The sequence below is a fragment of the Bufo bufo genome, chromosome 5, assembly GCF_905171765.1.
Source record: "Bufo bufo chromosome 5, aBufBuf1.1, whole genome shotgun sequence".
Classification (NCBI taxonomy): Eukaryota; Metazoa; Chordata; class Amphibia; order Anura; family Bufonidae; genus Bufo; species Bufo bufo.
In genome coordinates, this window is record NC_053393.1 from 509,750,393 (window position 1) to 509,776,570 (window position 26,178).

The window sequence follows — 26,178 nt, forward strand, 5'->3', positions numbered from 1 at the left end:
TTGACACTATATGATTATACTATTTGAATACTGTATGATTTGGGAGTGGACTGGTTGCAATATTTTGGCACTGTATGTTTCTACTGTTTTGGTACTGTATAGTTGCATTATTTGGATGCTGTATGGTTGTATTATTTGGGCACAGTGTGTGGTTGTTTTATTTGGTCACTGTGTACCTTTGTTATTTGGAAACTGTATGGCTGTATTATTTGGGAACTGTATAACTTCATTATTTGGACACTGTAGGGTTGTATTATTTGGGTACTGTATAACTTCATTATTGAACACTGTATGGTTTATTATTTGGAAGCTTTATAACTGAGTGCTGTCATAGTTAATTTAAAATCCATCATAACTGGATTGTGTTATCTCTGTTAACCACTATACTTAGAGCATTTTGCTGCCATCTAGTGGCTATTGTTATATTTGTTTTTATGAAGTTATCTATGCTGTAATTTCTATTTCATTCATCCTGTAACTCCATATCCTGTGTCTTTTCCTGTTTGTCAGACATACATCACAGAGCTGGAGAGAGGATTTTCTTTGACCTCTATCATCATTTCTCAAGGTACATTCAAAAATTACCTATAGGCATATCCATTGCATAATTGGTATAATTGTATTATTTGAGCACTACTGGGTACAAGGGGGTGTCCACAGAATGCAAAGCACCATCCATCCCAGTGCAAGCTGTAACAGTAGCAATATCTTTCCTTACTCAGCTTTCTGAGAAGCAGATACAGCTTTCTGAGCCAGAACAGTTAATCACCTTATTTTATTTTCAGGGAATGCTCTTTAAACCAGGCTTTGTTAGGTATATTTCATCATGCAATCTTCCCCCTATGTTAGCAAGGGCATTCACACTGCAAACTACACACAGTTAAAAGTGAACATCTCAGGCTATAAAAAAAATAAAATATATATATATAAAACAAAATGCAAAAAAAAGGAATAATGTACTAACTCTCTGAGAGGATTCAATTTTCATCAAGTACCTTTGAATGTCAAGTTCTGAATGGAGTGAGGCCAGCATACACTGCACAGCCTGCGGATGCAGAAGGAAGACAAAAGAGAGAAGAAAGAGGCAATTTGTAGCAGGAAAAACAAAAAGCTTTGTTCTGGCTCCTTATCCCTGTCGTCATCTCTCCCCACCATGGGACTAAATAAAGACAAGTCATAGACAAAGTCAAGGTGGCTTAGGACCACTGAAATAACGTGAGGTGTGACTGCATTCGGGGGGGACAATGTAAACTTGCATTAACAACAGACAATTATTTGTTGTATCTGCCGGTCCGCAGGTGGCACATCGTACTTCATGTCGGTGTTAGGCAACACATTGGGTTTGTAAGGCACTTACCAGAGCACTAGTCGCTCCACTTATTGTGATAATGTCACTTATTGGAGCCACTGAGTGCCCTGCATAGCACTCAGCATATCATCTGTATTAATGGCGCTCAATGACCCACTCATCTCAGCATTGCAAAGGGAGCAATGTCACTAAGAAGCCATAAAATATAGTATCAAATTCAATACAAGAAAGAATTTACAACACAAGAAAATTATAACTTGTCAACCGCTTTGTTATTTTGGGAAATGTCCTTAAAGGCCATGTACACCTTCGGGGTCATTTTTATTTATATTTTTAAAGATTGCATTTTACTCATTTTGGGCTAAAAATCATTTTTTCAATTGGTCTTTATTAAAAAATATTGAGCCATCCTATTGTATCGATATTTGAGACTCTTTAGTATTCTTAAAGATTACAGACCAACTCTCTCCCACTGTAACTCTCTTCAATTTAACAAATGCTATCTGTAATTATAATTTAGTCATTCTCACTGGTATGGCACAACAACTATTAAAACTATTCACTATAAAACTCTTGAACAGACATACACTTATGTTTTTTTTTAAATTTCACTGAGGCATACTGTTATGTTTCTTTCCCTTTACAGGGAAGTTTTCTTGTTTACGTTTTTATTACTTTATAAATTAAAAATGCAACTGAGATAAATGCTTATCAAGATGGTTTGAATCTTCACTGTAATGACAGCTGCGACTGTCTTGGTTTGATCATAACCGACAGCTGCGACTGTCTCCCACATATTACATATTACTATTTGTGTTATTTGTACTCCCTATTTCTTTGAAAATTAATAAAAACTATTGAAAGTAAAATAATATTGAGCTGTTCTGTCACAAATGGTTTACTGTTTTGCTAGCTGAGGAAATCATACTTTTTACTTTCACTTTGTGCCAGTCATCGAATAATACTTTTCTCTAAATGACTAAAAGGTCATAAACACTCATGTAACCCATGTTATCATCAGTAAGATAAAAAGTGAGCTACAATGATTGTTTAGGAAGTCAGAGATCAAAGATAAGGAGCCGTCAGCTGAGCTGCCTGATGGAACAGAGTGAAAATTCAGATCCTACTAGAGAAACTCCAATTGAAAAAATTATTTTTAGCTTAACATACTTACAATTTATTAATCCAAAAAAAAATACCTCCAAAGGTGTACATAGCCTTTAAAATAGCAAGGGTTAAAGGGATTCCCTGGCATTTAAAAAAAAAAATCTGGCAGCCTTCTTGTCACGACCGCTAGCCCAGCAGCAGTCGTGTCGCACCAGACGGAGGGGAAGGGGGACCCTTATCTACGGATGGGAAATAGAATGGCCACCCCTGACTAACCCTAAGCTGGCACCTGTCTGCCCTGATACCCTAGACGGGGTATGAACCCGTGCGGCGAGCAGGATGCCTAAACCCTCAGTCCCCCTAACAAGACTGGACTGGGGAAAGGCCGATGGGAGCGCTAGTCACCATCACTCACGTCTAGGAAAACAACAGGGGAAGACAGCAACAAACAAACAACAGCAGAGATAGACTTATCCAGTCACGAGCAGAGAAGGTGATCCCAAACACGACAGTCCACGCCGGACAAGAGCTCCACAGCAACACCATCAAACGATCTCCTTCCAAGGTCAGAGTAGCACTGGAAGTAAGGACTAAATCTGGCAATGACTGCAAGTGAAACTAAACTAATATAGTAGCTGGGAGTGGCAGACAGGACTCACCTGAGAAGGATGCCTACAAACTCCCAGTCAGGACAAAAAGGTTCACAAGGCAAAACCCAGATGACATACCCTGAACCACGGAGCAAACTCACAAGCTATCGCGAGTAGCAAGTCGCTGCGACCTTCTCCTCCCAGACCTGTCTGGATCAGTCACAGTCGTGACAGTACCCCCCTTTCTACGAGGGGCCCCTGGACCCTCAAGACCAGGCCTCTCCAGATGGGAGCTATGAAAAGCCCGAATGAGTCTGTCCGCTTTTATCTCTGATGCTGGAACCCACATTCTCTCTTCGGAACCATAACCTTTCCAGTGCACCAGGTACTGAAGAGAGCGGCGAACATATCGTGAATCAACAATCTTTTCTACCTGAAACTCAAGACTGCCATTAACAACCACCGGTGGAGGCGGTAGTGGCAATGGTTCAGGAGGTTCTACATATCTCTTAAGCAGAGATCTGTGGAAGACATTATGGATCCTTAGAGTCTGAGGTAGCTCCAGACGAAAAGCCACCGGGTTAATGATCTTAATTACCCTATAAGGACCAATAAATCTTGGACCTAATTTCCACAAGGGAACCTTAAACTTGATATTTCTGGTAGACAACCACACCAAGTCATTCACCCCAAGGTCCGGACCTTCAGAGCGCTTCCTATCAGCCGCACGTTTGTATCTACCACCAATTCTCTTCAAACTTTCTTGCACACTCTGCCACACTGAAGAAAGTGAAGACGCAAATCGTTCCTCCTCGGGAATCCCAGACGGCCCCCCCTCACTAAACATACAAAACTGAGGATGGAAACCATACACACCAAAAAATGGTGACTTATCGGTGGATTCTTGACGACGATTATTAATGGCAAACTCGGCTAACGGTAAATAAGATGACCATTCCTCCTGATTTTCGAAAACAAAGCATCTCAAATATGTCTCTAGGTTTTGATTGGTACGTTCAGTCTGACCGTTGGACTGTGGATGGAAAGATGAAGAAAACGACAGATGAACCCCTAAACGAGAACAAAAAGCTTTCCAAAATTTAGAAACGAATTGGGTACCACGATCCGAAACAATATCGGAAGGGACCCCGTGAAGCTTCACGATGTGGTCAATAAAAACCTGAGCCAGTGTGTTAGCATTAGGCAATGCAGCAAGAGCAATAAAGTGTACCATTTTACTGAATCTGTCAACAACTACAAGAATAACAGTTTTCCCCGCTGATACTGGTAGATCCGTAATGAAATCCAATGATAGGTGCGTCCAAGGCCTGTTGGGGATGGCTAGAGGTAAAAGACGCCCTGCCGGACGAGTATGATCTACCTTAGAACGAGCACAGGTAGCACATGCAGACACAAAATTCAACACCTCCTGGCGCCACTTAGGCCACCAGAACCGACGAGACACTAATTCAGAGGTTGCCCTACTACCTGGGTGTCCTGCCAGTGTGGAGTTATGGTGTTCTTTTAGTATCTCCAGGCGTAAATTTTCTGGCACAAACAGTTTACCCGAGGGGCAGGAGGCCGGGGCGTCCCCCTGAGCTTCCAACACCCTCCCCTCTAAACCTGAGTGTAATGCAGAGACCACCACCCCCTTTTGCAAAATGGGCTCTGGTACCTCAACATCACCCCCTCCAGGAAAACTTCGAGACAATGCATCCGCCTTAGTATTTTTTGCCCCCGGGCGATAGGTTATTACAAAATTAAACCTAGTAAAAAATAACGACCACCGAGCCTGTCTAGGGGTGAGACGTTTAGCAGACTCCAGATATAATAAGTTTTTGTGATCAGTAATCACCGTGACGGGATGAACCGCCCCCTCCAAAAAATGACGCCACTCCTCAAAAGCCAACTTAATAGCCAAAAGTTCCCTGTTGCCAATATCATAGTTCCTTTCTGCAGTAGACAATTTCTTCGAAAAGAAAGCACACGGACGCCATTCACCAGGGGACGGGCCCTGAGATGGTACCGCTCCCACCCCCACCTCTGATGCGTCAACCTCTACAATAAAAGGAAGCGAGACATCTGGCTGTACGAGAATAGGGGCCAAGGTGAATCTCTCCTTCAGAGATGCAAAGGCAGTTTTGGCTGCATGTGACCATTTGGAAAAATCGGATCCCTTTCGGGTCATGTCCGTCAGTGGTTTGACCACCAAGGAATAGTTCTTTATAAACTTTCTATAAAAATTGGCAAACCCCAGGAAGCGTTGCAATGCCTTCAGGTTCTCAGGCAGATCCCAGTCTATAATCGCCCGGACTTTCTCTGGATCCATGCGGAAACCTGAATCTGACAACACATACCCCAGAAATGGCAGTTCTTTTACGGCGAACACACATTTTTCTAACTTAGCAAACAATTTGTTGGCCCTTAATATCTGCAGCACTTGTCTCACATGGATCTTATGTGTATCCAGATCCGGGGAATAGACCAGGATGTCATCAAGATATATCACAACAAATCTCCCGATAAGGTGACTAAAAATATCGTTGACAAAATGTTGGACTACCGCAGGCGCATTAGTAAGACCAAATGGCATGACCAGATTTTCATAATGCCCTTCCGGAGTATTAAAAGCCGTCTTCCACTCATCCCCCTCTTTGATGCGAACCAGGTATAGGCTCCTCTGAGATCCATTTTGGAGAACCATTTAGCACCAGCAACCTGATTAAAGAGGTCGGGAATGAGAGGAAGAGGATAGGGATCTCGGATAGTTATCCGGTTTAATTCCTGGAAATCCAGGCAAGGATGTAGGCCCCCATCTTTCTTTTTAACGAAAAAGAACCCTGCAGCCACAGGTGAAGAAGAGGGTCTGATGTGTCCCTTAGCCAAACTCTCCAAAATATAATCTTTCATAGCCTTCCTCTCCGGGCCGGAAAGATTGTATAACCGGGTTTTAGGTAGTTTTGCCCCAGGTAATAGATTAATCGGGCAATCATATGGACGATAAGGTGGTAACCCCTGACAACCCTTCTCAGAGAACACATCCATAAAATCTGACAGAAAGGCAGGTAAAGATGTTACAGAGAGTGTAGAGCACCTACTACTCAAGCAGTTGTCCTTACAATGTTCACTCCACAATCTCCCCGGCCTGCCAATCCACCACTGGATTGTGAGTCACCAGCCAGGGAAGCCCCAATACCATAGGAGCCGGAAGACCGTCCAGGACATAACAAGAGATATGCTCTTTATGGAGGTCCCCTACCTGCAGATGGATATTATGGATGATCTGAGTTAATTCTTTCTAAGTAAGAGGGGAGGAGTCGATGGCAAAAACAGGAATAGTTCTGCTTATCGGTTCCGGAGTAAAACCCAGAGCCTGAGCAAACCGTGAATCCACCAAGTTGACCCCCGCCCCACTGTCCAAAAAGACGGAACAGATCTCAGTCTTATTGCCCACCTCAACGGTAGCGGACAACAAAAACTGAGACATGCGTATGGAGGAAACGAATACGCCCAGACTGTTCTCCTCCGCACAATCTGGGGACTCTAGTTTTCCGGCGGCTCCTTTGTTTGTGGTCTCTTGGGTTCTGAGGGACAAACCTTTACAAAATGACCCCTCCCCCCACAACGAAAACAAACCTCTGACCTACGGCGGAACTTAGGAGGATTCACCCGTCTAGTGGCGCCCTCTATTTGCATTGGTTCGACTGAATCATAACAAACCGATCCCTGCCCTATAGAGGCACTTCGTAAAATTTAATAGTCTCTCCCTGAGTCATCTGTCGATTCTTATGGACAGAGACATAGCAGCCTCCAGAGACCCAGGGACCTCGTATACCGCCAGCGCGTCTTTTAATTTTTCAGACAACCCCTGGCAGAACTGACTCCTAAGGGCCGAGTCGTTCCATAACGTATCAGTAGCCCACCTATGGAATTCGGAACAATATAGTTCAGCAGACCGGTTCTCTTGCCGAAGTCTACGTAGCTTAGACTCAGCCAGTGAGACCCTGTCCGGGTCATCATATACGAGACCCAGGGCCTCAAAAAACTCCTCCACTGATCGTAAGGCCAGAGAGTCTGATGGTAGGGAGAAAGCCCAAGCCTGCGGATCTCCTTGCAGGAGAGAAATTACAATGCCCACCCGTTGTTCCTCACCGCCGGAGGATCTAGGGCGTGACCTGAAGAACAATTTGCAAGCTTCTCTGAAGGTTACAAATTGGTCTCTCCCTCCTGAGAACCTATCAGGTAAAGCCACTTTTGGCTCAGGAGTACCTTGGTTTCCCGTAGCAACGGTGGAATCCAAGGATTGCTGCTGCTGCTGCAGCACTGTTGCTTTTAATCCTGCCACTTCAAGGGATAATCCCTGTAATTGTTTCGCCAAAACCGTAACCGGATCCATAGTGGAACAGAAAAATACAAAGCAAAACAGCAAGCAAAAAAAAAAAAAAAGAAATGTCACTTTTTTTTTTTTAAAAGGCCAGATATACTGTCACGACCGCTAGCCCAGCAGCAGTCGTGTCGCACCAGATGGAGGGGAAGGGGGACCCTTATCTACGGATGGGAAATAGAATGGCCACCCCTGACTAACCCTAAGCTGGCACCTGTCTGCCCTGATACCCTAGACGGGGTGTGAACCCGTGCGGCGAGCAGAATGCCTAAACCCTCAGTCGCCCTAACAAGACTGGACTGGGGAAAGGCCGATGGGAGCGCTAGTCACCATCACTCACGTCTAGGAAAACAACAGGGGAAGACAGCAACAAACAAACAACAGCAGAGATAGACTTATCCAGTCACGAGCAGAGAAGGCGATCCCAAACACGACAGTCCACGCCGGACAAGAGCTCCACAGCAACACCATCAAACGATCTCCTTCCAAGGTCAGAGTAGCACTGGAAGTAAGGACTATATCTGGCAATGACTGCAAGTGAAACTGAAACTACTATAGTAGCTGGGAGTGGCAGACAGGACTCACCTGAGAAAGATGCCTACAAACTCCCAGTCAGGACAAATAGGTTCACAAGGCAAAACCCAGATGACATACCCTGAACCACGGAGCAAACTCACAAGCTATCGCGAGTAGCAAGTCGCTGCGACCTTCTCCTCCCAGACCTGTCTGGATCAGTCACAGTCGTGACACTTCTGATCTGTTGTGGGAAGACATTCTGGTCAGTACTTAACCCTCTGATTCTTTCGTCTCTGCAGAGCTCAGATTGGCTGCAGTCTTTTCGGCTCAGGTGCCGACCGGTTTTTCTTCTGAGTTTTCCAGTTCAGCTGAATTTACAGTAGGACGCTGAACAGGAAGAATCAGCAACACATCTGGTCAGGACCAAACGTGGGGATGCAGTGGCACAAATGACCCTGTCCATATTGGAAGTTTAAATGCAAGAACCAGGGGGTGAAGTGAAGACATCCGGGGACCCACAGGATCTAGGGGTGGGAGAATTTCAAAGAAAATAAATCATGGGCATCCTCTTTAAGGGTAGACTTTCACGCTTTACTTTAAAGGAGATCTCTTAGAATGATTAAATTCTAAGATCTAAGGTTGCTGCCACTTGTAAAGCTGCCTAGGGGATGGGGGTGAGTGGGCATGGCCTCATTGCACACAACAAATGGTAATGATGTGATCCTGCCTACGATATGCCAAAAAGGATGAGCAGCCTGACAGGAGAACTCACCAATATGTAGTAGATGTAAGTGCCAGAGCATTGTGTGTAACAAGTCCCTGCCAGGCAGCTCTGCAAGTGGAGGGAACCAGTCCTGCTCACGTTCTAGAACCGGTTACTGGTGGCCATTTTAAATAATTCCTGGAGAACCCCTTTAAGATGTATCATGTCTGTGTATATCACACTATATCTGGACTGTACACAGAGCACCACTATGTTTCCTTCAAGAACAGCCTGCGACTTTAACCTCGCAGCTCAGTCCTATTTACACAGCACATCCTACGGTTTACTGCCAACTAAGCTAGGGAAATACCAGACAGCTATTTATCCGGGAAAGAAAACCCATACAAAATGGAATACGAGTATGAGAAAGACTCATTGCCGGAAGAAGGATGATAGTGCAAGAGGAGAGGAAGGAAAACTCCTTGATTAAGCACTGTACGTAAAGATAGAAATATGGAACTTGATAAGTGGCAGGCAGATCCATTGCCTCTTACCTCACCCCCCACCCCGTGGGAAAGGAAAGATGAAACTTGTCATGGAAATTAGGTGCATATCAATTTTAGCTGGAAGCATATTGAAAATGTAAAGTCTGGAGACGAGATAAAGCAGGAAGTATTACCAGTATTTATAATATAATTGTATATATATATATATATATATATATATATATATATATATATGTATACAGTACAGACCAAAAGTTTGGACACACCTCATTCAAAGAGTTTTTTTTTATTTTCATGACTATGAAGGCATCAAAACTATGAATTAACACATGTGGAATTATATACATAACAAACAAGTGTGAAACAACTGATAATATGTCATATTCTAGGTTCTTCAAAGTAGCCACCTTTTGCTTTGATTACTGCTTTGCACACTCTTGGCATTCTCTTGATGAGCTTCAAGAGGTAGTCCCCTGAAATGGTCTTCCAACAGTCTTGAAGGAGTTCCCAGAGATGCTTAGCACTTGTTGGCCCTTTTGCCTTCACTCTGCGGTCCAGCTCACCCCAAACCATCTCGATTGGGTTCAGGTCCGGTGACTGTGGAGGCCAGGTCATCTGGGGCAGCACCCCATCACTCTCCTTCATGGTCAAATAGCCCTTACTTTCAAAGTTTTCCCAATTTTTCGGCTGACTGACTGACCTTCATTTCTTAAAGTAATGATGGCCACTCGTTTTTCTTTACTTAGCTGCTTTTTTCTTGCCATAATACAAATTCTAAGAGTCTATTCAGTAGGACTATCAGCTGTGTATCCACCTGACTTCTCCTCAACGCAACTGATGGTCCCAACCCCATTTATAAGGCAAGAAATCCCACTTATTAAACCTGACAGGGCACACCTGTGAAGTGAAAACCATTTCAGGGGACTACCTCTTGAAGCTCATCAAGAGAATGCCAAGAGTGTGCAAAGCAGTAATCAAAGCAAAAGGTGGCTACTTTGAAGAACCTAGAATATGACATATTTTCCGTTGTTTCACACTTGTGGAATTATATACATAACAAACATGTGTTAATTCATAGTTTTGATGCCTTCAGTGTGAATCTACAATTTTCATAGTCATGAAAATAAAGAAAACTCTTTGAATGAGAAGGTGTGTCCAAACTTTTGGTCTGTACTGTAGATTGTGGTAAAGTGTACGGTAAAGTCCTGGAAGGGCTCTATATAGACTGAGGGATCCCCAGGCGTAGTCCAGCTGGGATCGTTTAGTGTGAAATAAAGCCCATTCCAGGCTGTCAGTCTGGGGAGTTATGCCTGAAAAAGCCTAGGAAGCTGGCTGGCTTAGTGGCTATTGAAGCCTGATTCCCCGGGTGTGACCTGCGCTCAATAGGTGAGCTAGAGACAACTTTTGTGTTAGAGCCCAGACGGGCTGGAGTTTATTTTGTTTTGCTTATGTTTTTGTGATGCTAGAACCTCACCTCACCCAGTGAGTTATAACTGGGAAGGAATCACCTGTATTTGCTGAGGTGCCTAAAAATAAAGCACAGTTTGGACATTAAATCCCTTGTCTGAGAAGGAATCTGTCATCGCCGCCCTGCTAGAGAGAGCGATCCCTTAATATATATATATATATATATATATATATATATATATATATACAGTACAGACCAAAAGTTTGGACACACCTTCTCATTCAAAGAGTTTTCTTTATTTTCATGACTATGAAAATTGTAGATTCAAACTGAAGGCATCAAAACTATGAATTAACACATGTGGAATTATATACATAACAAACAAGTGTGAAACAACTGAAAATATGTCATATTCTAGGTTCTTCAAAGTAGCCACCTTTTGCTTTGATTACTGCTTTGCACACTCTTGGCATTCTCTTGATGAGCTTCAAGAGGTAGTCCCCTGAAATGGTTTTCACTTCACAGGTGTGCCCTGTCAGGTTTAATAAGTGGGATTTCTTGCTTTATAAATGGGGTTGGGACCATCAGTTGCGTTGAGGAGAAGTCAGGTGGATAAACAACTGATAGTCCTACTGAATAGACTGTTAGAATTTGTATTATGGCAAGAAAAAACCAGCTAAGGCCTCTTTCACACTTGCGTTGTTGGGATCCGGCATGCACTTCCGTTGCCGGAGGTGCCTGCCGGATCCGTAACAACGCAAGTGTACTGAAAGCATTTGAAGACGGAACCGTCTTCCAAATGCTTTCAGTGTTACTATGGCACCCAGGACGCTATTAAAGTCCTGGTTGCCATAGTAGGAGCGGGGAGCGGGGGAGCGGTATACTTACAGTCCGTGCGGCTCCCCGGGCGCTCCAGAATGACGTCAGAGCGCCCCATGCGCATGGATGACGTGATCCATGTGATCACGTGATCCATGCGCTTGGGGCGCCCTGACGTCACTCTGGAGCGCCCGGGGAGCCGCACGGACGGTAAGTATGCTGCTCCCCTGCTCCCCGCTACACTTACCATGGCTGTCAGGACTTTAGCGTCCCGGTAGCCATGGTAACTATTCAGAAAAAGCTAAACGTCGGGTCCGGCAATGCGCCGAAACGACGTTTAGCTTAAGGCCGGATCCGGATCAATGCCTTTCAATGGGCATTGATCCCGGATCCGGCCTTGCGGCAAGTCTTCAGGATTTTTGGCCGGAGCAAAAAGCGCAGCATGCTGCGGTATTTTCCCCGGCCAAAAAACGTTCCGTACCGGAACTGAAGACATCCTGATGCATCCTGAACGGATTACTCTCCATTCAGAATGCATTAGGATATTCCTGATCAGTATTCTTCCGGCATAGAGTCCCGACGACGGAACTCTATGCCGGAAGACAATAACGCAAGTGTGAAAGAGCCCTAAGTAAAGAAAAACGAGTGGCCATCATTACTTTAAGAAATGAAGGTCAGTCAGCCGAAAAATTGGGAGAACTTTGAAAGTAAGGGCTATTTGACCATGAAGGAGAGTGATGGGGTGCTGCGCCAGATGACCTGGCCTCCACAGTCACCGGACCTGAACCCAATCGAGATGGTTTGGGGGGAGCTGGACCGCAGAGTGAAGGCAAAAGGGCCAACAAGTGCTAAGCATCTCTGGGAACTCCTTCAAGACTGTTGGAAGACCATTTCAGGGGACTACCTCTTGAAGCTCATCAAGAGAATGCCAAGAGTGTGCAAAGCAGTAATCAAAGCAAAAGGTGGCTACTTTGATGAACCTAGAATATGACATATTTTCAGTTGTTTCACACTTGTTTGTTCTGTATATAATTCCACATGTGTTAATTCATAGTTTTGATGCCTTCATAGTCATGAAAATAAAGAAAACTCTTTGAATGAGAAGGTGTGTCCAAACTTTTGGTCTGTACTGTATGTACTAAAAAAAATGTATTCTACCCAGACTGATCAAATTCAGCCCACATACGTGAGATATGTAGCTGAACGTCTTTTCCTCCTCCACACACAAACATGTCTATTTAACTTTGGCCGAGCATGCATGTTTTTTCAGCGGGGACAGGAGCATGTTAGGGCACGAAGACATCATAGACGGAAGAGCCCTGCAGGGGCTATGGATGCTTGCAATTTCTAGACCGCTGGCGTTCAGCTGTTTCCTAGTAGTTCCTCATTATGCAAAGACTTTGTCCAGAATCGGAAGGAACTGCTCCACTTAGGCCACCTACACATGTTACAGAATATGCACGCTTTTTCTCTGTGGATTCCCGTGCAGAAAAACTTTAGTACCAGGAAAGTGTATGACATTACACAAATCTCATACACTTTAGGCCCCTTTCACATGGGCGTCACGTATTTTGTCCGGATGCGTAGCAGGTTCATTGCGGGGAAACCCGCGCGAGTGCGCACGCAATTTCAGTCAGTTTTGTCTGTGCAAAGCGTTTTTATGCGTTTTGCACGCGCGTGATAAAAAACTGAATGTGGTACCCAGACCCGAACCCGGACTTTTTCCCTGAAGTTCGGGTTTGGGTTCGGTGTTCTGTAGATTTTATTATTTTTCATAATAACATGGTTATAATGGAAAATAATAGCATTCTTTAATACAGAATGCTAACTAAAATGTCCATTAAGGGTTAAAAAATAAAAAAATTACTTACCTCATCCACTTGATCGCGCAGCCGTTATAGTCTTCTTTCTTCTTCTTTTTGCAGGACCTGCAAAAGGACCTGCGCTGATGTCATCGCGCTCACCAAGTGGTGAGCGCAGTGACGTCAGCGCAGGTTCTGCTGAATGAAGATAGAAGGACCTGCAGTGACATCACCGCGCTCACCACGTCAGCGCAGGTCCTTTTGCAGGTCCTGCAAGAAGAAGAAAGCAGACGATACCGGCTGCGAGATCAAGCGGATAAGGTAAGTAATTTTTTTAATTATTTTTTAACCCTTAATGGATATTTTACTTAGCATTCTGTATTAAAGAATGCTATTATTTTCCATTATAACCATGTTATAATGGAAAATGATACAGTAATTGGACTTTAATGGGGTACCGGGGCTCATCTAATCATCTCCTTAGCAACCATCTGTGAAAATCACATTGCATCTGCACTTGCTTGCGGACGCAATGCGATTTTCACGCAGCCCCATTCACTTCTATGGGGCCTGCGTTGCGTGAAAAATGCATGCTGCGATTTTCACGCAACGCACAAGTGATGCGTGAAAAAACATCGCTCATGTACACTACACAGCCCCATTGAAATGAATAGGTCAGGATTCATTGCGGGTGCAAAGCGTTCACGTCATGCATTGCACCCGCGCGGAAAACTAGGCCATGTGAAAGTGGCCTTTGTAGATTGTTTCAGTGCGGGAGTTGACCTGCAATGTGGATTTCACCCTTTTCAATGGGGATCTGAGAATAAACGGCATCTAATCCATACCAAAAAACGCAATTAGAAATGGCAGATTTTGGTGCAGAAACGCTGTAGAAACGCATATAAATCAACACGGAAATTCGTGCGAATTTTATGTGCTTTTACCTGCACCCATGTGCAGGTGGACTTAGGAAGCCCTAACAAACAAGAAATAAGTCGGGTTCATCACTTTCTGGCTCTTTTTACTTATTTTCAGTTGCTTGCTCTGTGCACCGTAGCACAAAAAGCTAAATTATATCCGGTTTCTACGTGGAAACCACCCACAAGCTGTTGTTGACGTAAAGCTGCGCATCTATGAAGAAGCTGTGGATCTTATTGGTCCATTGTGAATCCAAGTGGATGTCGTGTGTATCAAGTCAAAGGTGGGTGCACTATCTTTGAGACTGACTCAATCTCATTTGCACTAGGCGTATTTGTTTATACTGGACTCCTGCAATGGACTGTTAATTTCATAGATTAAAGGCTACGGACACTTTAGGGGCAATTTTTTTTTTTTACAATTGCATTTTACTCATTTGGGCTAAAAATCATTTTATGATTGGTTCTCATTAAAAATGTCAGCAGTTTTTGTGATAAATGGGGTTAAAAATCAGTCTATTTGCAGACTTATCCTCCTCATGGGTAGATCTTATCTCTGATCTCCTGTCCTCATAACACTATAAACTCTTATCAAACTGATGAGAATATGGCTTAAATGAGTGTTTATGACGTTAGGAGATAAGAGCTACACATGAGCCGTCAGCTGACAGACTAAAGAGGGACAATCTGCAAATAAACTGCTTTTTAACCCCCTGTATCACAAAAACTGCTGACATTTTTTTAATAAAGACAAATTTAAAACATGCTTTTTAGCTCAAAATTAGCAAAATGCAATTATTTTAAAAAAATTACTCCTAAGGTGTCCATAGCCTTTAAAAATTACAGAACTAGTGCCAGATTATACATTTGATGACTAGGTCAGGCGGAGCCTTCCTTTAAACGCATTGTTACTTGCCGCAGCCTTTTATTACATTGTAAGACAAATGTCCGCCTGTAAGAGGGATTGCGCTGGTAAATCCTTTCTGATAGCATTCAGCAGTCCGTCTCTTTTCTTTGTGCCCGTTAATTCCATTTCTGCTTCTGCACTAATCCAGACTCTACCTGTTCTCCTTTGTACGAGGCATATTGTATTAGCGCAGATAACCTTATTTATATCGCTCGTATTGTCCCGGTATTAATAGGGATCCTTTGTGATAGCTTTCCAGACGCAGTCTTACTGAAAAACGAGAGCACAATCCACCAGGCTTAGGCTCACAGTCCCCATCCCACTGCAGCCGCCATTGTACTCCAGATACTGATCCACAGTTTGTTTCTAGCGGGAATGCCAATTCTGTATTACAATGTACAGTATTTTAAATGTAGCTGGAACCTGTGATAGAGAAGAGCGTCCTTTTATCGCTATAACCAACTCCTAACGCTCTTTGCAAAATTTTCCAAGATTTTTCATACATTCGCATAGGGGAAGTATACAGGGATCATAGGCCCCACAGCAAAACTTCCTCCCCATGACATTTCTGACAAAGTTAGATTTTGTTATTGGAAGACTTTTTTTTAATTTTACCCAACTTCTATACAGGAAAAACTGGAACAAGTGCTTTATTAATACGGCGCTCGTTTTGAACATCATATTTCTTAATATCTCCCATACTGTTCCCTTCATACAGTAAATTATAAAACTGTTTGCCTGAGGCCACCACTAGGTGGAGCTCAGTGCATAGAAATGTATAAAGTAACCATTGAACTCAATGGAAGCCGTAAAATCGCTATGCTTTGAGCTCCCTCCCGTGCCAGCTGAAGTAAAAGGGTTTGAATTTAGGGAGCAAGAAAATGATTTCAGCTTTGGGCCCAACTTTCACTATGGGCCCCAAAACGGTGGCATGGTCTGCCTCCATGGCGGGTACGCCGCTGTATTCAAACTGTATGTGCTATATTCATAGCGCTGTACTACGCCAACAAAAGGCGTTCACTTCATGGACCCTGTTCTAGATATAGAAATAGATCTCTAGTGTGAAACTCCGGTATGCTGTTATGGCAGACAGACTGAGAATCGTACCGCAGCATGCAGCACTTTGTGTCCAGCCGACAGCGTAAGAATCTTCGCCGCACCCCATTATACGTAATATCACCAGCGGGCATTCCATTTGTACCTGACGGCACCGGATCCAGAGGATTTCGGCACGCAGCTCTCTGCCAAAATAGCCTGCCAGTATTCAAAATGGAGATGTGAAAGTAGCCTTAGGGGACTTTGTGCACAAGGTGTGCACGCCTCGCCCTGTTGGGGGTGAGCACTAGAAATGCCAGGCCTGCTACATTTGTCTGCTGTAAGGTTAAATTGCATGACTTTAGCCATAGAGGAGCAGGCACTTGGGAAGGTGTCCCCTGCAAGAAAGTTGCGCAGTGGTGCCATGAGCTGCGCATTCCCTGGACAGGATGTGCGCCAAAGACAGGGCTGCAGATAGGCCAGTGGGGGTGTGATGTCCTGCAGGAAATGGCTGCAGAGGGTAAGACTATCTCTGCTGGATAGATAGCCCTGCAGATGAGGAGGCTGCAGAAACACTTGCATAGAAGTTCAGCTGCAGTACCAGAAATAGCCACATGCACATGGATAGTGCTGTTTTAGGCACTGGAAAGCACCACACATTAAAGGGGTTGTCCGCTTTTTTACATTGATGAGCTATCCTCAGGATAGGACATAAATATCTGATTAGCGCGGGGGCCGGCTGCTGGCACCCCCGCCGATCAGCTGTTGGAAGAGAACACAGTGCTTATACCATTGCTGCCTTCTCTCCGCTTTTTACCGGCTCGCCGTTGACATTGCAGTGTAATTATAGCTTCTTCGTCCCATTCATTTCAATGGGACAGTAGAGCTGTAATTACACTGCTCGCCATTGCAATGTTGATAGTGAGCAGGTAAACAGGGAAGGCAGCGCTTGTACAGCTAATCAGCGGGGGTGCTGGGAGTTATCCTCCCGATGATCTGATATTGATGAGCTATCCTGAGGACAGGTCATCAATATAAAAAAAAATCTTTAGATATGTCAGGGATGGCAAACCTGCGGCTCTCCAGCTGTTGCAAAACTACAACTCCCAGCATGCCCACACTGCCTACAGCTATCAGCCTACAGCAGGGCATCGTGGGAGTTGGTTTTACAACAGCTGGAGAGCCGCAGGTTGGTCATATGTTAAAGAAGGCCTTTAACCTCTTCTGACTAGTCTGTTTTAGCAAGTACTTGCATCCCCTGGTAGCAATAATTCTGGAGCATCTACTCTTATGACTCTATGTTGTGCCATTACTCTATTATTCCTTCTAGAAGTTATTAATAAATGGTAAGCAATTTGCAATGGAGGTCCAGCAGGGTGTTACCTGTTGGGGGGGGGGGGGTCCCGCACAGTCTGACACTATCTAATCTTCGCTGCCGGTGTCAGACTGTGAGGGAACAGCCACCCCCACTGGTAACACCCATCTGGACCTTCACTGTAAACTGCCAGCAATTCATTCATAACTTCTAGCAGGAATAATAAAGGAACGACACAACAAAGTCATAAAGAATAGATGCTCCAGAATTGCTTATACATGGGGGATACAAATAGTTACTGTCAGAAGAGGCGACAGGTCCTTACTCCACCGACAAAACAATGCATCCCCGCCTCACTGGCCCTGACCTGAGCATAATGTATTTCATTTTAACACTTTACCCAAAACGCTTGAGTCAGCGGTAAACTTAAGACGTTCTCTACGGGAAATGAATGTCCACCTATTTACGAGTGACAGTTGACAAAAGACGCACTTTGATTGGCAGCGGAGAAATTGTTGTAACCAGGACATACGTCAAACCGAAGATCCAGAACGGGAGAGAACCTTGCGCCAATGTGTTAATATATCTCCATAGAAAAGTTACCGATTCCTACTCCGTTATCCACATCGTCATTCATTGGAAGAAACTGAAAATTGCTCTTGGGGCTGTATCTATAGGGGTAGCAGAGGTCTCTGGTGTGCTGGGGGATCCAAAAGTCTCTCTACCAAATAAGAAGACACCAGTATTATCAACACATGGTCGATGGGGCCGAACCTGGCGATTTAGACAAAACCGGCTGACCACCTAATGTGTAGGATCGGGAAGAGAAGGATCGGGCTGTTGGATTTCAACATGTCCAATTTTTTTTCTTCGTATTCTCAGCCGAAATAAGCTCCTCATTCAGAACATATGCCAAGTAATAATGGACGAACATCTGCCGGGATGGTGCGCGAACGCGATCAAATGTTCGTGAACCGCAATTTGTGGCGGGTCCCATTCATTTTAATTGCAGGCGAACCTGAAAAACCTTCAGCTCATATTTGCAGCCAAGAAATAATTACTAGAAGTGCACAAATAGTCCCACAACATGGACAGTGACATACCAGATGTATTATTAGAATTTGCGATCTCCATTCATTATTTTATTCAATGCGAAATATCGGCAATATAATTTTCGCGTACGCACATGCGCAAATGCACTATACAGTACCCAAATGCACTATAAAGAAAGTATATTGGTATATCACACCCCGCTTCAATCAGTTTTTTTCGGGGATGACTGGTATATCACACCAGTAGAAATGATTTGTTCCAATAACGCTTGTCCCTCTATATACCTGCAGTATCGCAACAGAACCGCACACAACTGCCGCACAGTGCAAATGCACTATAATATACTTTCTAACATAGAAAGTATATTATAACATTGTACAAGGAAGGCAATCCATTAGAATATACATGAAGATAAAAGGTAACCTTTAATAATGTTACTATGAGGGTCCATTCACACGGATCCGCAAAACACGGACACCGGCAATGTGCATTCCGCAATTTGTGGACCGCACCTCGCCTGCACCATAATAGAAAATGCCTAATCTTGTCTGCAATTGCGGTCAAGAATATGACATGTTCTATTTTATTGCAGAAACGGAAGCAGGGATGCGGAAGTGCGGATCCGCAAATGCGGATGCGGACAGCACTTTCTGCCCCTATTGAAAATGAATGGGTTTGCACCCGTTGTGCAAAATTGCGGAACGGATGCGGACCCATTTTGCGGACGTGTGAATGGAAAAGATATCCCTCAAAATGAAAATAAATTAAAGTTAAGCAAAAAGCATAGATGTGGTCGGCAATAACAAGTGCTCGGCGGCACCAAATCAGAAACCATATGTCCTACCACAATCCGGGGGGTTCCAGTGCACATCCATGGATACCGGAGGGAAAGTAAACACCATCTATCCCTGGGCTAGATGATGATGTGGTATTGAAGGACAGGGTGGTCAATGAACTGTCCCTAATATTGCCCTACAGGGGGGTGCTATTCTGGCCCTGATAGCCTAACCACAGACCACCCGCCCTGATAAGAGCGACCCCGTCCGGAACCTTACCCTATATAAAAATGGCCCTAGTAAGCCCCTAGCCCCTAAGCCCCTGACTTCCAGGTGATCACTACACCTGTCGATAGCACACCTATACCAGTCCATAAAAGGACTTTTGTCGCCCTATTAGCTAGCGTTTCGTGTCCCTAACAGTCTGTCCCTGCTCCACACAGCAACCTCTCCCTACACTGGTAAAACACTGAATGTAAAATGGCGTCCAGATCAGGTTTATTTATAAGGTAGGGGGTATGTTCATGTGCTGAAACGTCTCAATTGGCTGTCCTGTACCACCTGATGGATGTATCATGGGTCAAAGTTCTTCACAATATAAAAGAATATGGCGGGCGCGAATATCTCCATATGTCCGCATGTTCGGCGAATCGCGAACACGCAAAGTTCGCCGCGAAACGACCGCAGGGTGAACCACAAGGCCATCTCTAATGCCAAGCCTTGGGCCCAAATGACCAGTTGGCTCCTGGTCTTAACCTTAATATTTCATATATAGGTGGACACGAAAACTAGAGACACTTTCTAGAGCAGTAGTCTCCACACTGTGGCTGTTGGGGCATGATGAGGGTTATAGTTTTGCAACAATTGGAGGACCACAGGTTCGGGGTCACGGTTTTAGAAGCCATAGAAGAAAATGGAGAGGATTCGAACCCAGAGGGCCACATAATCCGTGCAGAACGGGCAGTAAAGCAGCAGGCGGCAGGAGTTAATAGCAGAACTAGAAGCGCTTCAGGCCCAGATTTAGCGTTCATGTAAAATTAACATAAGCAGATTCCAGGGTTTTATATTAATGAGCAAACTAACAAAAGCACAAAGCCAAGTGCCTCAGTCTCCCCAAATAATTCCTGGGCACCATGACAACTTGGCACAGGGAGTTTACGCGGGCCTATGTCACTGCACAGATGCAGCATTAACAATGTATTATCCCAGTGAATACTGGAGTATTTTGGGCGTGCATTCTGCAAACATACAGGAAGCGCTAACGATCCATAATTACAAATCGCTCACATTTGGACTAGAAATATTAGGTTTTCTGAATTGTCTCTCTGTATAGTTCTGGATTTCCTATTCAGCTCTCCACAAATCCTTCTATAGCGTGCTCGGCCCTTCCATTGCACAACAGATTAGTCACTAATTACAACCAAAATATTGTTCCGTGACCTGAAACTTTACCAAGGTTAGTGTTGAGCGAATCAAAGTACTGCACTTCGATCCAAATTTCAGGAAAAATTTGATTTGCCGAATTTTCTCATGCTTCGTGGTAATTAATTTTCTAATTTTTCAAAACTTCACTCAATACTAATCAAGTATCTTCAAGAAGTCCCATGACAGCTCTTCACTGGTTGTGCTGTTGTGATACCCCGCCCAGATCCTCCTCACTATGAGGAGGAGATAAAACTTGAGATCTCTTCTATTTTTGCCCTCGGGCCTGGTTACTTCTAGTCTATGTAAATACTGTACTTCCTCCATGTGTTACCTGTCTTACCTCATTCCTTACTCTACTAACCTAAGGATATAATTATGGATTCTAGTTACTGCTTGATTTGCAGTGGCCAGGTACGGGAGGATAATATTCTGTATTTGTCGTGATGCCAATTGCAGCGTGCGCAGGGTACTATACCAAGGCCCTTCCAAGGTGTTATAACGCACGTCCCAGGTTAGGAATGCCAGAGTGGTGTGATGGCTTATAATGTCTCTATAGGGTGGTGATAGTTGTGTCAACGGTGTCTCCTACCTGGGTATGGCTGGACTCCTGGCTCACTTGCAATAAATTTGAGTTTAGTGATAGTAGGAATAATAGAGGAATTTTGCAGAGTAAATGATGTCCAGACCTTTAGATAAAGTTCAAAAGTTTCTTTACTTGACATAACTTGCATCCAAGCAGTGTACAGCTTTGGTCTTTTGGTCCCAGCAGGTTTTGGCAATGATTGGCAGGAATAAATACTTCTGCTTTAAATGTGAGCTTGCAGGATATGTTGTCTGCTTGTTAGCTCTAACTTTGGCAGGGTTAGCTTCTGTACTTATCTGTAATTTCTGCTTTATGGGGACAGACTAGCTGAGGAGGGAATAGCTTCTCCTAGGTCTCTGGACTGAACTCACAGATAGATTCTCAGGGGATGCTTTCTTCCTGGAACTCTGGAGATTGTGTGTAGTGGTCTGCTTCTTCATCCAGCTGAGGCTGAAAGTGCTCAGACTGGGAATATGACCAAGTCTCAGCCGAGACAAGGTCCTTTCTGTCTTCCCTATACAGAGGATCTCCTCACACACACACCCTACCCCTAGCAGTGGGGAGGCTACACTGACTCTAACTTCCTTCTCCACCCATGCTGCAGGATTTGGGAATTGCCCACTCTCTCCACACCATTCCATAAACCATTCCAGCTCAGATATACTAAACTGGGACTTGTACCTTGCCAACGTGTTGCTGCCACCTACTGGTAACCAGGCAAATTACAGGAACAATTACATTAAACATGGTTTTATGCACATTTGTGGAGGACATGGGCAAAATCATATCAGATGACAGTATAAAGGCTCTTAGAAGATAGTAGCGGGGTAGAGGCGTGTAGTAACACAACTCTGGGGTGTTACAGATTTATTATATTATTTATCTATCTATCTAGCCAGTGTCGGACTGGGGTTCCTAGGGCCCACCATACGGATACGTTCAAATATTACCTGCTCACACAGCAGCAAGATGCTGCCAGATGATTGAATATGGGGGTCTCTGCAGCAACTTTCATAAGGTAGGTCCTGGGGAAAAGAGGATACTGGCAGCTTTCCTCTGTACCTAGAAGTCATCTCAGCTCTGATCGTGTCTATAATAATAAACTGGGGAGTTTCTATAATAATCTATCAAGTTTTTTTTATATGAACATAGGCTTTGTTATGTGCCACTTGTGCAGGGGGTGGGAGACTAGGGGCCCACTGGGGGATTCACCTGTACCCCAGTGGGCCAGTCTGAGCCTGTATCTATCTAATATCTATCTCTCTCTCTCTCTCTGTCTCCCTGTTGACAGTATTGTAATCTCTCTTATTGTGAAGACCTATCTCATGAACAAATGTGTTGAAAGTCTTACGGCCCTCATAAACATTAGCCTATTGTCGGCTGAACTGGCCATATTCGGTGGGACTGACCGACCATTAATCATGTTGACAAGCCACGGGCGTGTCACGGTGGGGAGTGGGGGAAACCCCCCACCGTACAATGTAAAGGGATAACGGTAGTAACTAGTCCAGGACGCCGGGATCAGGGAGCAGGTCACCTCCTATTGCGTCCCTAATCCTCTCCCTAACTTCTAACCGTATTGAGCGGACCCTGATGGTGGGACGGCTCATACCCTGGATACCTAATATCCTGAGTCGCCCTGGAAATCCCTCACATAGAATCAGGGGAGAGACGACCTGTTCATCCACAACACGGAGGAACAGGAGTCTCTAAAGGCCTAGAAGCAGGAAAAAGGAGAGACCATTCACAGCAAGAGGATCGGCAGGTAAGAACAACAAGACAACTCACTTACCTGCCGAAGCCTCCACAACTGGAACCCGTGCATCAGTACAGGAGAGCGAACACACAGCAGGTCACAGTACAAACAACTCACACAGGAATCCAGCATACCAACTCTGCCAGAGCCCCCCATGCTCACCAGGAGCAAACATAAGGAAAGACTATTTATGTCCAATACGGTGGCCCTCAAGGACTGGGCAGCATCACCCAGGCAAGTAGCACAGCTCCATCACCAAACTAGGCTGTAGAACAACTTGCAGCCACACCCAGGACACACCATAATCCCCACTAGCTAGAATATTAACCCCTAGCACACCAAACAGCAGGGAGGCACACCTTAAAGGGAACCTGTCTCCGGGATTTTGCAATTTGTGGCGATAAAATTAGAGAAAGGCGCTCATAGGGTGAGTATGTTCAATAAAAGATAAAATCTATTATAGGAGGTAGTTTGCTCACCTATTGGGGTTGCACCAATTTGGGCGCAACCACAATGAAGGCAAAAAACAGAGAGTTGCAACGGTTGGTGCAGCCTGGATTCGTCCGGTCGCCTTGGGCAGGAGCCACCCTGCCACTCGGGTAACGGTAGAAGAAACGAGACGCTGAATTTTACGTCCAACGTGTGGACCTTGGGAGGCGCACTGACACAACCGGTCGTAGACAGTATTTCGGTTTCAGCTATTTTCATTTTATTCATAGACCGGGATTTTGGGTATAGAGCTGAGGCCATGGGTTTCTAGATGGCCGCTAGCACATCCGCAATACCCAGTCCCCATAGCTCTGTGTGCTTTTATTGTGTAAAAAAAAACGATTTGATACATATGCAAATTAACCTGAGATGAGTCAGAGCTTGAAAATATGACTCTTCTCTGGTCACACAAGCAAGATATGACTCTTTTATGTTAATTTGCATATGTATCAAATCGTTTTTTTTACACAATAAAAGCACAGAGAGCTATGGGGACTGGGTATTGCGGATGTGCTAGTGGCCATCTAGCAACCCATGTCCTCAGCTCTATATCCAAAATCCCGGTGACCGGTTCCCTTTAAAGGGGAATTGCACGTGCAAACCAAAAACTACACGTTGCCACCAGCAACGAGTCTGCACGGCAACCGCGTCACGGGCAAACAACAATATGACCGTGACAGGGTGTCAGGTCATCGGAGACGGCCTCCAAACGAGGGTAACTGAAGCTCCCCGTGCAACCACACAGGTCACAAAACACTTAGGCCGGCTCTGAGCTCAGACTGTTCCATTTACATGCATGATAGACTCAGGGGCGGATTGGCCGTAGACCCTTCCTTATGGCCACCAGCCAGGTACACAAATATCTGATGCATTAATTAATGCTAGAAGCATCAGGTACCTATTACCCTTGGTTGGCCAACATAGGTCCCCTTCTGAATTCAACTGTATCGCTATCCTCAGGACGGTGATACAGTTGAATACAGCAAAGGTGCAGAATTATTTTGTGGTTCACTGTGATATTTGGTTCTGCTGGGGCGGTATTTTTCTGTCCTCACCTAGTTCTTTTGCCCCACCTTCTGTCAATTTGGACACGCCTACAACATGGGGCCACTTTTAGTTTTTTTTTTCCCAGGATCACTTTAAGTTTCCAGTCTGTCTCTGCTCAGACTCATTAACCTTTTATTTCAGAGAGTTAGAAGGGTATAAATGGCAGAAAGACCAAACGAGGACACAAAGGGATTGGACTGGTCAACCCCTTCTGCGAAATTATTATTTGCCCTATGGCTGCCCTTGGCCGATGGTTTGTTGGCCCCATAAACAGTAGTGTTTCACCATCTCTCAGCTGAATATTAAATTTGATAACAGTGCAGAATGAGAACAGTAGATTCCGTTTTGCAATATTATATGAGTGCCTCTGCAAGGACATGCCGCTTCGCAATATTCTGTTTGACAGCACATTTTCACTTAGTTAACGGTGCTTTGTATGCGGTTTGATACAACGACACATGAAAGCTTCATCTCTTTAATGTTAGTTTAACACTTCATAAATTATACAACATGCCTTGCAGTGGATCCAATTAATATGACAAAGAGAAACATAAATAAATGAAAAAATATATATAATCCCTATCATTCAGCTACAGTTCTTCTTTGTACACAGTCTGACTTGAACAAACATTTTAGGGGAAATTTCAGACGAATAAAATTTAGTGCCGACCAGCTGTTCATTTTATTTTCTGCCTGCATGAATGAGATGTGGGTCAGGAAGAGGCAACATAGGTGTAGGACAGAATATAAATGCCCAATTTCCTCACTCACAAAAATATATATAAATTAAAATAAAGTAACTTTGCAAAGAGTTTGGATTAGAAATAAATATTCTCCCATTTTCAGTTTATAAGTCTAAAACTATGCGTCTCCATGGTGACAGACTACAAAGTCTGTGTAGTCTGATGCTACAGTTAAAGGGGTTATCCAGAAAATGATAATGATAGGATAGGTCATCATTATCAGATCAGCAGGGTCTGAGTCCCGGGTCCCCCTGACGATCAGCTGTTTCAGGGAGACACCCTCTCCCTGGAGCTTCAGGGAGCGCAGCCGACTCCCAGCAGCTATCCAAGCACAGCGCCATACATAGTACAGTGGCAGTGCTTGGTATTGCAGCTCAGCCCCATTTACTTCAAAGGAGCTGGGCTGCAACTAGGCCACGTGACATCACATGGCCTAGGAAGAGGCCGCGGAGATCACTGAGCGCCCGACCTCTTCATATAGCTGATTGGTGGGGGTCCAGGGTGTCAGACCCTGCCGATCTAATTTGCCGATCAATCATATTACAAGCGTTCATGTGCCATACAGTTTGCATCGGCACGTGTGAAGGCTCTTTTCTTTAAATAAGTGCTAACTTTTTATATCGGCAATCGACACTCATAGCCCTTACACTCCATTACTCCATCTGTCCCCATATACTTGCTATCCTACCAAATATAAGTTGTAGGTAACAGATGGGAGTGTGACTATAGGATCAGACTACAACGGGTTTGTAGTCTGTAACCATAGAGACACATAGATCCACAAAGCAGCTGTAAACAATAAACAGAGAATATAAATATATTTTGTTTGTTGTTTTGTTTCCTGCTAATGCGCAACATATATACTTCTTTTCCACCTAGAATAGGGGGCTCCATTGATTTTGTTAGGTTGCTAGTCTGTGCCCACTGCTGCCCTGCTACTTTGCATGGGCATAGCTCCACTCACCCTTTGTCTATCACAGGTTCACAG

The 26,178-nt window shown here is 44.4% G+C and overlaps 1 protein-coding gene across 10 annotated transcripts in view; it reads right to left on the minus strand.

The window, feature by feature from the left end:
* Positions 1-26,178, minus strand: part of KIAA1217 (KIAA1217 ortholog) — a 445,177-nt gene that overhangs the window by 181,996 nt on the left and 237,003 nt on the right. For 6 of the 10 annotated variants that reach the window (XM_040434411.1, XM_040434414.1, XM_040434413.1 and 3 more), the window contains exon 3: positions 965-1,045. The exons of the other annotated variants lie outside the window; for them this stretch is intronic. In XM_040434411.1, the coding sequence (XP_040290345.1) occupies positions 965-1,045 (81 nt within the window). The remainder of the gene's footprint in view (positions 1-964; positions 1,046-26,178) is intronic. 10 annotated transcript variants of the gene reach the window in all.